Source organism: Scomber scombrus, chromosome 18 (genome assembly GCF_963691925.1).
Source record: "Scomber scombrus chromosome 18, fScoSco1.1, whole genome shotgun sequence".
Taxonomy (NCBI): domain Eukaryota; kingdom Metazoa; phylum Chordata; class Actinopteri; order Scombriformes; family Scombridae; genus Scomber; species Scomber scombrus.
This window is the reverse complement of record NC_084987.1, coordinates 1,158,840-1,176,339: the sequence shown is the minus strand read 5'-3', so window position 1 is coordinate 1,176,339 and position 17,500 is coordinate 1,158,840. Positions and strand designations below refer to the sequence as shown.

At 40.0% G+C, this 17,500-nt stretch overlaps 1 protein-coding gene across 1 annotated transcript in view; it reads left to right on the top strand.

Moving 5' to 3' along the window:
- The first annotated feature begins 102 nt into the window (after nucleotides 1–102).
- The window catches only part of rapgefl1 (Rap guanine nucleotide exchange factor (GEF)-like 1), a 37,730-nt gene continuing 20,332 nt past the window's right edge, over nucleotides 103–17,500 (top strand). The window contains exons 1-2 of the mRNA XM_062438135.1: nucleotides 103–302; nucleotides 3,687–3,970. Coding sequence (XP_062294119.1) covers nucleotides 103–302; nucleotides 3,687–3,970 — 484 coding nt within the window. The remainder of the gene's footprint in view (nucleotides 303–3,686; nucleotides 3,971–17,500) is intronic.

Genomic DNA, 17,500 nt, shown 5'->3' with positions numbered 1-17,500 from the left:
CTTACCCGCCTCCCTCTGCTCTGTCTCTCTGCATCACCATCCTTTAACCCCCCCCTCCCACCCCCTCCACCAGCATCACCCCCACCCAACCAGACACCCACCATGCCGGCGGGTATGAAACCGCTGGAGAAGTTCCTGAAGAAGCAGACCACGGCGCTGACCCGGGACGGGGGGTTTGTTGGCGGGGTTGCAGACAAGGCCACCGGCACCGGAGCGTCCCGGCGGAGGGCCAGCCTGTCCAGGGTCGTTCCCTTCTTCAGGGAGACGTCACCGGAGAGCGGCCAGGCTCGGGAGGTGTTCAGGTGAGGCGGCTGATCCTGCAGGGCCGATGGGGGGGTTGTTAGTTGTTAGGAACAGATGTGTTGAGGTGAATGAACCATGTGGACTCTGACTGAGCTGCTGGTGTGTGAAGGGGGGGGTGGGGGGGGGGGGGGGGGGGGGGGGGGGGGGGGGGGGCATGTTGAGCTCCTCTGTGACCTTTAACACACCTCCATCAGGTGAACTTCAGTATCTGTTAAAGCTACCCTTACCTTTGTTACATTTTGTACCCAATTTTTTGTTCAGGTTAAAATGCTATTAATAAGGTAATGGCTCTAAAATGTTAGAGAGATCCACCAGGCATAGAAACTCATCATTGTTCCATTCTCATAATATTCTGTGAAAACTCTGACCAATCATATCATTCGGTTCCGAATGATATGATTGGTCGAGCGACCTGCCTGTTTTCCCCTTCCACATTACATAATCGTGCGCGCACCCCCCGGAAGAGAGTCTTGTGGATCCACGGCAGTATAATACATCCATGATACACATAAATAGCCGTAAACAGCCAGTAGCGACTGACAATGACCGACAAAAGCGGCCACGGCTTCCGCCTCCAGCCGCTCCCACGGGGGAAAAGAAAAGTATATATATAGTGCGCGTTCGTGGAGGCGGAGGGGGGGGACATGGACTTGCTGTTCAAGTTTTTTTCAAAGTGCTGTGTGAAATTCAAGAAAGGTAACTTTAAGGGTTGGGGGGGGGGCAAAAAACTGATACAGCGATATTTTGCGTGGCAATATTGTATCGATACACAGACAGCAAGTACCGATCTTTTATTGTATACATTGCAAATTCCACCAGAATAATAAAATCAATTGCTTCTTCAGTCCACTAGAGGGCTCCAGTTAGTTTTCTGGTCAGCAGAGGTGACAGTCAGCGTGCAGGAGGACGTTTTCATTGGACGACATAATTTGCAATTGAAAAAAGTATATCGCCATATATTTAAAATCGGAATAATATCGTACCGTGACACAAGTATCGGATAACATCGTATCGTGGAGCCTCTAGAACTGGATGTTATTTAACAGAATTAAACATAAAAGCTGATTCTGTTCTTCATCAAATTAAACTGTCAAACTGTTTTTCGGTCTTTTCCACCATTCGGATACGCAGAACTGGACCTTTCAACTCTTCATTGGGACTCGCGTCAACCAAAGGTAGTCGTTAGTTCAAGCCTTGATTCCACCGTCATACCTCCATGTTTGAGTCCAGAGTCCCAGTTCTTCTTATTAAACCCCTGAAACAAACTCTAGTAGCCGGATTTAACTTCTGTTTCTCCTTCACAACGTGGACAACACACACAGAAACAGGTTGATTGCACGGGGAACGGCTACGTTGGGGTTTTTGTTGGCGTCGCACCTCACCGGAGCGTTTCAGGAACGCAGCGTTTTAGCTCGGCTGCAGCAGAGCGAAAGAGACAACCCCCCCCCACCCCCCCTCGACCTGGAGAGGAAGACAGAGACCGGGACCATCGTGGCAGCAGTCGCGTCCTGATGAACCTCTCTTCATCCATGGTGACAGATATCTGACCGGTTGACTCACCAAGCAGGTCGAGATTCCTTCTCAGTCCTTTTTGTTCTCGTTAAATCCTCTCTCTCTCATTTTAAGTGACATTTCCAGACTCGGTGCGTTTGTTAATCACAACAAACCGAAGTGATGACTGAGTGATGAAGTTCAGACGACCAATGGCCAAACCAAAGCCGTCGGTCCGACCACGTATCAGGTTTTGACGAATGTGACCGATGAAAACTGACCTTCCACTACTTCTATTTAGAGGATGACAATTTTTAAGCAAGTTGAATTATTTGGTACAAAGTTTTTATGGTTACACCACTTAGACATTTTTGCCATAATCCTCTAATATATTCTCTCTAAATGGATTATAAGCAGGAATTTGATGCTGGGTCCACAAAAAAAGAATGTGTGCAAGTTATTCATACGTTTATTTTCACATTTTAACCCTTTAAATTTAAACTAAACCACATGGACACTAAAACATCACTGACCCTTCTTTATTTTGAGATCTGCTGTTTGTTTTATTATTATTAATGAAGGAAAACTACAGTTGCAACAACTGTTTTTTTATCATTATTGTCGATTAATCTGCTGATCATCTTCTCTGTTAACGGCTTGATTTGCATTTTTTTTTTTGGGACAATTTTTCGGGAATCCCGCTGTACTGAAGTTAATTTCACTGTTGATCACGTGATTGAGACGGGAGCAGACGGGAATCATAGTACAATCTTTATTATGTATATTGCAAATGTATTTATATTGGAGTTATAATGCAATGTGCAGTTCTATTATCTGTATTTTTGGTTGTCACCCCTGTCAGCTGTGGTTGGTTGCAGGCTGTCATGTGACCTGCATACCCGTCGTTATGGGCTAATTAAACACGCTGGATATCGTCGGGGGGGAAAGTACGGGAACGGGAGTCATTCTTCCGAGAGTGGGACGGGACAGGAGTGAAAATCCACTCCTGTGTCAGCCTCTACTTCTACTTCACCTATTTATCCTTTTGTTTTTAAACCATTTAACCACGTTTAGCTAACCATTCTTACAAAGCTACTAACCATTAATGGACTTATGCACTTATCTAAAAAGTGATTTTAAATAACTAGTAATATTTATTCATTACTTTGAGCTTCTCATCATAATTTCTACTGATGAACAGTGCTGAGCTTTCTTCCGTGGTTTTTAGTTTTTTTTTTCATGTTTTAATTAAAATATTTTACTTATGTATTCAAACGCCCCCTACTGGTTGGATGTCAGATCTTCCTCCACGGTTGTATTCTTTAATGTCGTCTTTTGGCGCTTTTCCACTATACAGTTCTAGCTCTACTTGACTCGGTTTGATACCAGGAACCTTTTCCATTACTATAGTTCAACATGGGCGGGGGTTGTCATAGCAACGTTGCATTAAACTGCCGTGACATTGTTTTATACACGACACAAACACATAAACAATGGAGGACATGGAGGCGATGGTGTACTTGCTGCTGTATGAGGCTTTCTGTCTCACACAAAGCAAGAGAAGAGAAACTAATCTCTGTAACGCTGTTGTTGGTATTTAAAAATGCCGGGTTTGATTCTTGTGTGGGACGGCTCATGACTCTTCCAGTGACTCTCTGACCAATCAGTGGCCAGCAGTCTGTTGACGTCACATTTTAGTATCGGCTCGGCTCGCTTGGAACCTCGGCAGAGCAGGTACTAAAAAAGTACCAGGTACCAGGTACTATCCCTGATGGAAACACAACAAACACGGAGTAGAGTAGAGCTAGAACTGTATAGTGGAAAAGCCCCATTTGTCTATAATGCAGCAGACAAGCTCTCAATCCTTATCTCTGACCTTTGACCCTGTGCAGCCCCGACAGTGAGGACCCCCCCTCCTGGCCTTCAGCCACAGGACCTGGTCTGGTGTCGGTGCCGAGCAGCGCTAACGGCTCAGGGTCTGGCTCTGTTTCTGGAGGAGGAGACGTCCGCAGTCCGTCCCTGTCCAGCGATGAGCAGAGCTCCGAGGCCAGCCTGATCACAGAGACCCAGAGCGGGGGAGGAGGAGGAGGGACGCCTCTTCATCCCGAAACACCGGACAACCTAACGCTCATCATGCTGGACAGCGTCTCTGGGAAACGCTATGGACACTGCACAGGTAAGAAGCTTTCATGACATGTGAACAGATGCTGATATATGTGAAGCTGTCTGTCCGGCTCTGCCTACAATCACACGTAATAACATATAGTATAAAGTATTAAAGCAGACAGATTCATAATAAGTCACAACGTTCACTATTCTGTGTCATTTTGTTCATTTCACGACTCTGAGATCATTTCTGATGGTTCTAATGTTTCTATTCATAGTTTCAGTTCGAAGGTTCAGCTCTACATTTCTTTGCTGCAACAAAAAGATTATTTAATATCTCGTATAAAGGTCAGTGATAAATAAGTGTTGGTAAGATGATGAATTCATAAATCAGTTAAACTAGTTTTAAATCCAGCATCAGGTTTGTTAAAATGTACATTTAGTATTTTTGTTGGTTTTATATCATTTGAAATGACATTTGCACCATTTTTTACCAAAAGTAAGACTGAATGCTCCTGAAAATGTCAAATGGTGTAACCACAAAAGAATGATAAATATTACATATTTTATCACCTACATTGTATTTAAGTGGACTTATACTAATAATGACGTCATTTAAAAAATATAAATGTTTCCTGATCTCCATGGTAACCACAGTAAATGTAATATTGATAACAATTGTATTCCATTACCTTTATTTAATATAAAGTTATAATGTAAGATCATGCCAAACTAGTTGATATGGTGTTTTATTGACTATTTACTGTTTTTAAGCAAGTTGAATTATTTGGTGCAAAGTTTTTATGGTTACACCACTTAGACATTTTTGCCATAATCCTCTAATATATTCTCTCTAAATGGATTAAAAGCAGAAATTTGATGCTGGGTCCACAAAAAAAGAATGTGTGAAGTTATTCATACGTTTATTTTATCATTTTAACCCTTTAAATTTAAACTAAACCTCATGGACACAGACTGTATATTTTTTAGATCATCTTCTCTGTTAACAGTTTGATTTGCAGTTTGTCAGAAAATAGCTTTTAGTGCTTTTCTGTGATTTATGTCCTGTTGTGATGTTGGATATTAAACGTGGACCAGTAGAAGATAAATAAGGAGTTTTTAACTGGAAATCATGAAAAGATATTCCAGTAGAGACACAGAATATTATTATAGAGCTGGAGATGTTTAGTGTGTGTTTATAGTCTGAATACGTTTAAACAGCGACACCTGCTGGGAGTAATGAAGCTTCACGGAGGAGTTTAGCTAACGGTGAAGCCGCTACTCGTTTTACTTGAATTAAAATAAAATGCTAAAAGCTGTTTTTCTCTGATTGATGTTTTAGATTGAAGGTGTTTGCTGCAGTAACGGCGTCAGTGTGGATATTTAAACAGAAGCTTTTACTGAACTGAGAGGAAGTATTAATGCCAAACAAACTAATAAACTTTCCAGTGTTTAATATTATTATAAACTTGAATATGTTTTTGGTTCCGGTCTGTCTGACAAAACATTGAAAGACATTTTATAGACTAAATAACTCACCAATTAATCAAGACAGTGATTTTAATAAATGATCGTTAGTTGCAGCTCTACCTGTTTAAAGGAGCAGTGTGTAGGATTTAGTGACATCTGGTGGTCTGGTTGGAGATTATCACCATAAGAATCTCTCAAGCTGCTCTCTCCCTCTGTAGATATAAAAGCTCATTCTGAATAAAGATGCTTGATATTAGCTTTTCTGCCGATATCCGATATTCCGATATTGACCAACTCTTAATTACGATACCGATATTTGCAGGCTTTTTACACCAACACTATTAAGTAACAACATATCATATCTGCTACTGTTGAATTAACACATTATGCCTAATTTTATTGTGATGCTCCACTGGATGCAAACATAAATGCAACATGGCTTTCTACATGTAAACACTGTCTGTGCAAAATAAGAGAACAACTTCAACTTAAGTTATGGAATAAGGAGCCAATATGGCCTCAAACAACACAACAGCTAAGGGCAAGTTGGACTTCTTCACAAATGTTAGACAATATCAAAACAAGGCAGATGCTTCAGTCCAGAGTAGTAAACAATAAACATCGTCCTCTTTTAGTCCAAGTCCAATGAATGAGCCTGACAACTGACTGGCTGTAACTGGACATAATTTAATAATACAATCATTAATCCGTATGACACAAACCACAGACATGACGTCATGCAGCGGGCGAGCTAGCTTGTTAGCCACGGTTAGCAGGTGGATTATTTTCTCTCCATCATAAACAACGCTGATCATTTCCTTTACAACATAAATAACTAACTACTTTATAAGTGAGACTCTCAGATATTACATTCAATTTAAATTGTTGTTATTCCTTTTTATAAGGGATGCTCGATATTGGCTTTTCTGCCGATATCCGATATTCTGATATTGTCCAACTCTTAATTACGATACCGATATATGCAGGCTTTTTACACCAGAACTGTTAGGTAACAACATAACATATCTGCTACTGTTGAATTAACACATTATGGCTAATTGTATTGTGATGCTCCAATGACTGGCTGTAACTTAATACACAAACCACAGACATGACGTCATGCATCGGGCGAGCTAGCTTGTTAGCCACGGTTAGCGACCCACGAGTCTAGCGTGTTGTTGTTGTTATACGTCATCAAGCGCCGGTAAACGTCTCATGCTGCGTTTAGGCAGGCTCGGAAATGCTGAAGCCTACAGAACAAACATCGGTTATACAAACCCGATACCGATACTTCCCGATATTACATTTTTTAAGTAAATATCGGCCGATAATATCGGACATCCCTAATTCTAAGGTAACGAAAACGCAACGATTCTTATTGCCAGGTGATTAAACACTAATTAAAACATACTTTATTTAGTTATAATTAGACCTGTTGCAATAATGATCGACTTATCGTACAATAACGCAATTATCAGCATCATTCATCATGTCTATATATGGACTTATCGTATGATACATGGACATGACCTTCATCATTGTTTTAAACCTCAGTATCGCCACACTTCACATTAGCAGCTGAGAGACTCTTCATGTCCTCCGTTCCTGAGTGGAGACTGCAGAACAAAGAAAGGTCAATAACTCAAAGCGCCCACTCTCCAACCCCCAACCCCTCCCACATTATGCTATTATATTACATTATATCAGTGGTGTAAAATGATCTTCAAATGACAATAATATCATTTATCTTGATTATTTCTGAGACAATATATCGTCCTATTACAGTAGTTATAGTGACGGCTCTAGCTATATTTCATCTGTGGCGAGTCCGTCCTGTTAGCTGACACTTAGACTCCGACACGCTGCACCTTTAAGGGTTGAAAGCGTGTTGCGTGCCGAACCCGAGCAGCGACAGCAGGGCGGCTGCTGCAGAGACGTGAAGGGAGCAGATTGAATTTGACAGTTTTAGGATTCGTCCCCGGCAGAAAAATATCTCTTCAGATTCAGAACATTCAAAGCCTGTTTTCAGCAGGAGGATCTTCATTTTATACAGCAGCCTGTTCCTGCAGCCTGGCCTGTGTGTGTGTGTGTGTGTGTGTGTGTGTGTGTGTGTGTGTGTGTGTGTGTGTGTGTGTGTGTGTGTGTGTGTGTGTGTGTGTGTGTGTGTGTGTGTGTGTGTGTGATACAGCGGTTACATAATCGCTGCCGTCCTCCTTTCAGAAACACAGGCTGCTTATTACAGCTGAAGTGGGTGTGCATGCATGCGTGTACGTTTGTGTTTGTGCAGGAATGTTTTTCTGCATGCCTGTGTGTGTGTGTGTGTGTGTGTGTGTGTGTGTGTGTGTGTGTGTGTGTGTGTGTGAGCGTGTTCCACATTTCATTTTGTCTTCACATTGTATTTTTCCAGAAGCACGTGTAACAAAATAAAAAAGAACAAGGATTTAAAGTCTAAACTAAATAATTTGCTTTTTAAAAAAAATCAGATCTGCAACAATCTACAAAAAATTAACTATTTTAATAATTAATTAATCATTTTGAGCAATTTGTTTTTTAGAAATAAAATGTCCAAATTCTCTGATTCAGATTCTTTAATGTAAATATTTTCTAGTTCTTTCGTCTCTGTGACAGTAAACTGAAGATCTCGACTAATCTAATATTTTAATTGAGAAAATGATTAGTTAGTTGTCTAAAGACAACCCTCTAAATATAACCCTAAACTAACCTTAATATAACCCTAAACTAACCTTAATATAACCCTAAACTAACCTTAATATAACTCTAAACTAACCTTAATATAACCCTAAACTAACCTTAATATAACCCTAAACTAACCTTAATATAACTCTAAACTAACCTTAATATAACTCTAAACTAACCTTAATATAACCCTAAACTAACCTTAATATAACCCTAAACTAACCTTAATATAACTCTAAACTAACCTTAATATAACTCTAAACTAACCTTAATATAACCCTAAACTAACCTTAATATAACCCTAAACTAACCTTAATATAACTCTAAACTAACCTTAATATAACCCTAAACTAACCTTAATATAACCCTAAACTAACCTTAATATAACTCTAAACTAACCTTAATATAACCCTAAACTAACCTTAATATAACCCTAAACTAACCTTAATATAACTCTAAACTAAACTAACCTTAATATAACTCTAAACTAACCTTAATATAACTCTAAACTAAACTAACCTTAATATAACTCTAAACTAACCTTAATATAACTCTAAACTAACCTTAATATAACCCTAAACTAACCTTAATATAACCCTAAACTAACCTTAATATAACTCTAAACTAACCTTAATATAAACCAACTCTAAAATGAATGATTTTATGTTAAGCAGACTTGTTTTTCTTTTCGTCTGCATATGAGAGGCGAGTCCTCACGACATGAGCAATACAAACACACACACACACACACACACACACACACACACACACACACACACACACACACGTGAACTCCTCCCTGTATTTTCTGTCTGCACTCGTCCTGCTCACATTCATGAATAATCCATAGTTCCCTCCTTGTTAAACAAATGTGCACACAAAGGATGTTTTATTATCAGCAGTGTGTGTGTGTGTGTGTGTGTGTGTGTGTGTGTGTGTGTGTGTGTGTGTGTGTGTTTTGGCTGCTGCATGTTATTATTGCGCAACACCTGTCAGTTAATAAGCGGTTGATGTGTTTTATGTTGTGCAGAGCTGCTACTAAACGACTAATTATTATTAAAACATCCCTTCACACTATGCTATAGATATAGATGCAGATACATATATATACGGGTCAATTATGGGATGTAGCGTCCAGTTGGTGTAACCAGTATTTTATTAGATAGATAGATAGATGGAAACTTTATTGATCTCCTTGGGGAAATGTAGGGTCCAGCAGCTTAATACACAAAAACATCAAAGAACAATATACTAAAACATTAAATACTAAATAAGAAGAACAACTTTTAACCAGTATGTTAGAACTTTTTTACTAACTCCACGATGATTTTTTATTTATTTATATATTTTAATGAGAAGATTGAACTTGGGAATAAAAGCAGGTATAGTGACTCAGACTTCTCTAAAACTATGTGAATCATGTGACTCGCTGCTCTCAGGCCGCAGGGCGTTTGGTGGGTTGTTGGTGAGAATGAGACTGAACCGGATCCAGTCTTACACATGACTGGCTGCTCAGTGTTTCCCACAGAACTCAGTGTGACCCGCTGGTGAGACCTCAGTCTGACCCGCTGGTGAGACCTCAGTCTGACCCGCTGGTGAGACCTCAGTCTGACCCGCTGGTGAGACCTCAGTCTGACCCGCTGGGGGGTTCAGGCGCAGATTCATGAGTTAAAAACATCATTCTGCTTCAATCTGAGGGCAAAATTAAGAGTTTATATAAAGGTCAGTGATGTTAGTGTCCATTTAAATTTAACCTTCGTGTCGTCCTCCCGGGTCAGATTGACCCCGTCTGTTTTGACTGTTCTTTGTTTCCTCCCTTCCTTCCTTCCTTCCTTCCTTCCTTCCTTCCTTCCTTCCTTCCTTCCTTCCGACTGTCCTTCCTTCCTTCTCTCTTTCTTTCCTTCCTCTCCCTTCCTCCCTCCTTCCTTCCTCCTCCTCTTTCTTTCCTCTGTCCTTCTTTCCTCCCTTCCTCTTTTCCTTTCTACATCCATCCCTCCTGCTTTCCTCCCTTCAGTCTTACTTTTGGTAAAAAATGTCATTTCAAATGATATAAAACCAACAAACGTTTAAGCTCTGATTTAGTAAAAAGTGGAATTTCAGATAAGAAAAGTAACGTAAAGCTAACAGATCAGCGGCTCACTGGCGCCTCGTGTGGACAGATGGCTTCATCGCTCAGAAAGAAACACAAAGATTTAATGCAGATTTCTGAAAGTCGGTACAGATCTGATGTCAGTTTGATAATGAATCTAATTAAAATGAGTTGATGTGATCTCTCTGCATCACGCTGCGGTGCAAAGGTCTGAGATCAGCTGCTCACTGTTTGTTTGTTTCAAAGCTTCTTAAAAACAAAGCTGCAGATTAGTTTCAGAAAAAGCTTCATGCAAAAAGTTTATGTCACAGAAAAGAGGCTGAAACCATGTTAGACTGAAATATTGTACTTTCTACTCCACTACATTTATTTGACAGCTTTAGTTACTTTTCAGATGCAGATTTGACACAATGGATAATATAACAAGCTTTATAAATACAACACATTGTTAAAGATGAAACCAGACAGCAGTGTGTAGTCGGCTCACATTTCAGATGTCTATGAGTTGTTAACAGCTCCACCAAATACTGATTTTTCCCTCTAAACTTCTCACATGCTTTCATTTCAATAAATGTTCAAATGATCCAATATTTCAGCAACAATCAAAGATTAGAGAAAAAGTCCAAAAACTGAAAACACATTTGTGTATCAGAACTTAGTTTTTTCTTCTTTCCTCTCCCATTAATCATCTCACCACCCCTCACATTTATCTGCTGACCCTTTGGAGGGGCCCCACCCCTAGGTTGGGAACCACTGGACTAAACTAGCTAACTGTATATAAAGTAGTGTAAACTAGCTCCACCTCCAGCAGCTACAACAGTAACATGCTGCTCTAACACTGATGCTTCACTATTAATAATCTAATGATGTCATAATAATAATATATCAGTCAGAGGACCAAACCACTACTTTACTGTAATACTGCATACTACATCACTATAATACTGCAGTACTTTTACTGTAATACTGCATACTACATCGCTCATAATACTGCAGTACTTTTACTGTAATACTGCATACTACATCACTATAATACTGCAGTACTTTTACTGTAATACTGCATACTACATCACTCATAATACTGCAGTACTTTTACTGTAATACTGCATACTACATCACTCATAATACTGCAGTACTTTACTGTAATACTGCATACTACATCACTCATAATACTGCAGTACTTTTACTGTAATACTGCATACTACATCACTATAATACTGCAGTACTTTACTGTAATACTGCATACTACATCACTCATAATACTGCAGTACTTTTACTGTAATACTGCATACTACATCACTATAATACTGCAGTACTTTTACTGTAATACTGCATACTACATCACTATAATACTGCAGTACTTTTACTGTAATACTGCATACTACATCACTATAATACTGCAGTACTTTTACTGTAATACTGCATACTACATCACTATAATACTGCAGTACTTTTACTGTAATACTGCATACTACATCACTATAATACTGCAGTACTTTTACTGTAATACTGCATACTACATCACTATAATACTGCATTATTTACTGTAATACTGCATACTACATCACTCATAATACTGCAGTACTTTTACTGTAATACTGCATACTACATCACTCATAATACTGCAGTACTTTTACTGTAATACTGCATACTACATCACTATAATACTGCAGTACTTTTACTGTAATACTGCATACTACATCACTCATAATACTGCAGTACTTTTACTGTAATACTGCATACTACATCACTCATAATACTGCAGTACTTTTACTGTAATACTGCATACTACATCACTCATAATACTGCAGTACTTTTACTGTAATACTGCAAACTACATCACTATAATACTGCAGTACTTTTACTGTAATACTGCATACTACATCACTCATAATACTGCAGTACTTTTACTGTAATACTGCATACTACATCACTATAATACTGCAGTACTTTACTGTAATACTGCATACTACATCACTATAATACTGCAGTACTTTTACTGTAATACTGCATACTACATCACTATAATACTGCAGTACTTTTACTGTAATACTGCATACTACATCACTATAATACTGCAGTACTTTTACTGTAGTACTGCATACTACATCACTATAATACTGCAGTACTTTTACTGTAATACTGCATACTACATCACTATAATACTGCAGTACTTTTACTGTAGTACTGCATACTACATCACTCATAATACTGCAGTACTTTTACTGTAATACTGCATACTACATCACTATAATACTGCAGTACTTTTACTGTAATACTGCATACTACATCACTATAATACTGCAGTACTTTTACTGTAATACTGCATACTACATCACTATAATACTGCAGTACTTTTACTGTAATACTGCATACTACATCACTATAATACTGCAGTACTTTACTGTAATACTGCATACTACATCACTATAATACTGCAGTACTTTTACTGTAATACTGCATACTACATCACTCATAATACTGCAGTACTTTTACTGTAATACTGCATACTACATCACTCATAATACTGCAGTACTTTTACTGTAATACTGCATACTACATCACTATAATACTGCAGTACTTTTACTGTAATACTGCATACTACATCACTCATAATACTGCAGTACTTTTACTGTAATACTGCATACTACATCACTCATAATACTGCAGTACTTTTACTGTAATACTGCATACTACATCACTATAATACTGCAGTACTTTTACTGTAAAGTAGTATTTGTACATTACAGTATTAGTACTTTTATAATGGAGAATATATTTGCAGGTTGGTGTGTTTCTATCGATCAATATTATCGATCTGCTGCCGAGAGTTACAAATTAATGGACTACAAATATGGAGGGTTGCTAATTTATGGACTACAAATGTACCATCCAGTGATTATAGCTACAGAAGAAGTCTGCTGTGTTCCTCCTAAACTTTGTGCGGAGGTCGACCGAAGCTATCTGCGTTTTTCACAGTTTCACACTCGTGTTTTACCGACGTGTGTGTGTGTGTGTGTGTGTGTGTGTGTGTGTGTGTGTGTGTGTGTGTGCTTCATATTTAATTACTCAGGGCGAGCTGATCCTCTTCAGTCAGTGTGACCCACATCCAGCTTTTATTTTAGTCTTCATGTGTCTGCGTCACACACACACACACACACACACACACACACACACACACACACACACACACACACACACACACACACACACACACACACACACACACACACACACAGCTGCATGAAGTGTTTTTCATAAAGTTAAACTTTGTGAGCTCAGTGTTAGTTAGATATATAGATAGATAGTTTTTGTTAGTTAGGTAACTAGTTACTTACATACTCGGTTAGTTACTTTATTAGTTAGTTTGTTGTCGTCTCTGATGTTCTTCATGTTTCACTGACGGTTGATTCTCACCTGTCAGGTTCAACCTGCCTGTTGGAGTGAGGAGTGTCTCACACACACACTCACACACACACACACAGATCAACATGATGGTTTTAAATAAAGCTTTTGGAAAAACAGGAATAATCGACCAGGCGAGAAGATTCCTGACGGTTTCATGAAAGTAGAAAAACACAGCAGGCTCTTACATAACACACACACACACACACACACACACACACACACACACACACACACACACACACACACACACACACACACACACACACACACACACACAGAGAGGAGCAGACACGTTGAGGCAGGTGTGTTCAGGTGTGGCAGTGTGACGCTGTGAAGCAGAATGTAAATAACATTTCTACTGAATGAAAGTGTGTGTGTGTGCGTGTGCGTGTGCGTGTGTGTGTGTGTGTGTGCGTGTTATGACTTGTAACAGCTGGACTCTGAAAAACAAAAACAGGAATTTTTGGAATATTGAGAGAAATATACGTTGTTATAATGTCGTGTTTTCATGCAGTTTCACTTTTTCATTGATTGTTTTATTTTAATATGAACTTCCTGTTTTAGTGCAGATGTTGAGTCAGGCTCCACTGAGACAGCGAGGTTAACCTGCAGATGATCTTTGCACCCATGAAGCTGCTGCGTGCTGTAATGGCCGCCAGTCTGAACTAGTGACGTGCATGAGTCCATGTTTTCATGATGGATATAACCGATCAATAACTGAATATTAGCTGCATAACGACATTCACAAAGAGATGAATAGATTATGCATCAAAATAACTTGTCAATCAATATTCAGAACAAACAAACTTTAACTGAACCAACTTGTTTCATTTCTTTACACAAATTGACCCTCCTGTCGTCCTCCCGGGTCAAATTGACCCCATCCCTTCTTTCCTTCCTTCCTTCCTTCCCTTCCATCATTCCTTCCTCCTTCTTTCCTTCCCTTCCTTCCCTTCCATCATTCCTTCCTTCCTTCCATCTTTCCTTCCTTCCTTCCATCATTCCTTCCTTCCTTCCATCTTTCCTTCCTTCCTTCCATCATTCCTTCTTTCCTTCCATCTTTCCTTCCTTCCTTCCATCATTCCTTCCTTCCTTCCATCTCTCCTTCCTTCCTTCCATCTTTCCTTCCTTCCTTCCTTCCTTCCATCTTTCCTTCCTTCCTTCCTTCTTTCCTTCCATCTTTCCTTCCTTCCTTCCTTCCTTCCTTCCTTCCTTCCATCCTTCCATCCATTCTTCCTTCCTTCCTTCCATCTATCCATCCATCTTTTCTTCCTTCCTTGACTCGAGGACAACAGGAGGGTTAAAAGAATAAATCTTACATTCTTACAGACCCCTAAAAATAGAACAGGTGATTATTTTCTCCCCGTCATAAACAACGCTGAGCATTTCCTTTAGCATCATGTTAGCAATGAGAGACGTAACGTTAGTTTTCTCTCTGAGACTTTAGTTCCAGATGTTTAACGGACTAGTTTGGTGATTAGCGTCAGGTCCGTCTCCCTTAGCAACCGTCACAGCAGACAGCATCTTTTTGTCCATGTGAAGCCACCATAGCTCAACTCTGCTCCACATATTTCACACCTGACAACATTATCCTTTACTTTCTGGACGCTTTTAAACCACGCTGGACTTTAGTGTGTCTTCGTCTGCATCATGTTCCCTCCAGTCAGCTAGCTAGCAGGATAACTTACTACCATCATGTTCCCTCCAGTCAGCTAGCTACCAGGATTACTTACTACCATCATGTTCCCTCCCGTCAGCTAGCTAGCAGGCTAACTTACTACCATCATGTTGCCTCCAGTCAGCTAGCTAGCAGGATAACTTACTACCATCATGTTCCCTCCAGTCAGCTAGCTAGCAGGATAACTTACTACCATCATGTTCCCTCCAGTCAGCTAGCTACCAGGATTACTTACTACCATCATGTTCCCTCCCGTCAGCTAGCTAGCAGGCTAACTTACTACCATCATGTTGCCTCCAGTCAGCTAGCTAGCAGGATTACTTACTACCATCATGTTCCCTCCAGTCAGCTAGCTAGCAGGATTACTTACTATCATCATGTTCCCTCCAGTCAGCTAGCTAGCAGGCTAACTTACTACCATCATTTTCCCTCCAGTCAGCTAGCTAGCAGGCTAACTTACTACCATCATGTTCCCTCCAGTCAGCTAGCTAGCAGGCTAACTTACTACCATCATGTTCCCTCCAGTCAGCTAGCTAGCAGGCTAACTTACTACCATCATGTTCCCTCCAGTCAGCTAGCTAGCAGGATAACTTACTACCATCATGTTCCCTCCAGTCAGCTAGCTAGCAGGATAACTTACTACCATCATGTTCCCTCCAGTCAGCTAGCTAGCAGGATAACTTACTACCGAGTCAAAGTAGCCGAGGGCAGCAGTATCAGGTTCTACTTAGAGCTCCTCCTAGTGGCTGAAAGTAGACTACACAGCTCAGTGACTCAATGCAGCAAGACATCATGGAGGTCACAGTTAGACCCATCCTGAGATTCAGACAGGTGAGCAGCTTTTTGTCCATGTGAAGCCACCATAGCTCAACTCTGCTCCACATATTTCAGACCTGACAACATTATGCTTGACTTTCTGGAGTCTTACTTTCGAGTCAAAGTGTCTGAGAGCAGCAGCAAACATTCACTCTGTGTTTCAAGTTCTACTTCATCACAACGTGGTTGTGGTGGAGGTTTATGAACCTTCATACTAGACTACACAGCTACACAAAAGCTGAAGTTAGTCAGTTATTCAGTTTTAATGACACTTTCCAGGTTTGAATCCCGGCTGAAGACTCTGCTGCAGAAACAGAGAGAGGTGGAAGAGGAGGATAAGGATGAAGAGGAGGAGGAGAGCAGCAGTTCATGCGTGGGAGGTTTATTTTTCTTTTCTCTTCAGAGAAAGCTGAAGTGAGAAAGCTGCCCACTTGTTTACCTCTCTCTCATTTACCTTCCTCCTCCTCCTCCTCCTCCTCACTCAGCCAAAGGTTTCCCTCGTTCAACTTCCTGTTTACGAACACGGCAGAGCATGTGTGTGCTGTCACATGTTTTGTGTGTCGCAGGCACGCATGTACTGTGTGTCTGTGTGCACATACATAAGAGGCTCTTTAGCACCTGTTCACATAGCAACCAGCTCTCAACAAGACATTAGGAGAAGAGGAGTGGGAGGGAGAGAGAGAGAGAAAGAGAGAGAGGGAGAGAGAGAGAGAGAGAGAGAGACACACACACACACACACACACACAGAGAGAGAGAGAGAGAGACAGACAGAGAGAGAGAGAGACAGAGAGACAGAGAGAGAGGGACAGACAGAGAGAGAGAGAGAGAGAGACAGAGAGAGAGGGAGGGAGGAAAAAACACACAAACTCAAATTAGAGGCTTCAGCTAGAAAACCTCCAACTTCTCTAGAAAAATACAAACTCAGTTTTATTCCACCGCTGTTAGAGGCAGATTTCACTTCTGCTGATGAAGTTCAGCTTTGATCTTATGATTTCTATTAGTTTAAACTTCTATAAACAATACAGATTATATATATATAAGTAACATAAGATGTGATGGAGAAGGTTACACTAATCATAGAAAACACAGAAAACTAAGATTAATGAGACGAAGATCAAAAGAGAGATTAATCACAAGGTAGCAGATTTATACACAATTACACAAAGAAAACTTAAATTAGGATTAGTGGGATGTTAACGAAGATACTCCATGAGGATTACATCACAGCGATAGAAACACAAACCTTTACAGCTTTCTGAAAATGTGCAGGTGTTAAATAAAAACATTCCTCTCTCTCTCTACTCACATTTCACTTCTTTCTTTACTCGATATCCTCAATGTTTCTGAACATAGAAACAATCCTGGATGATCTGACAATCACACGTTTACAGCAGCAGATCAAACGTTGGGACCCTTTCATTTGAGGGTTTGTCTTTATTCA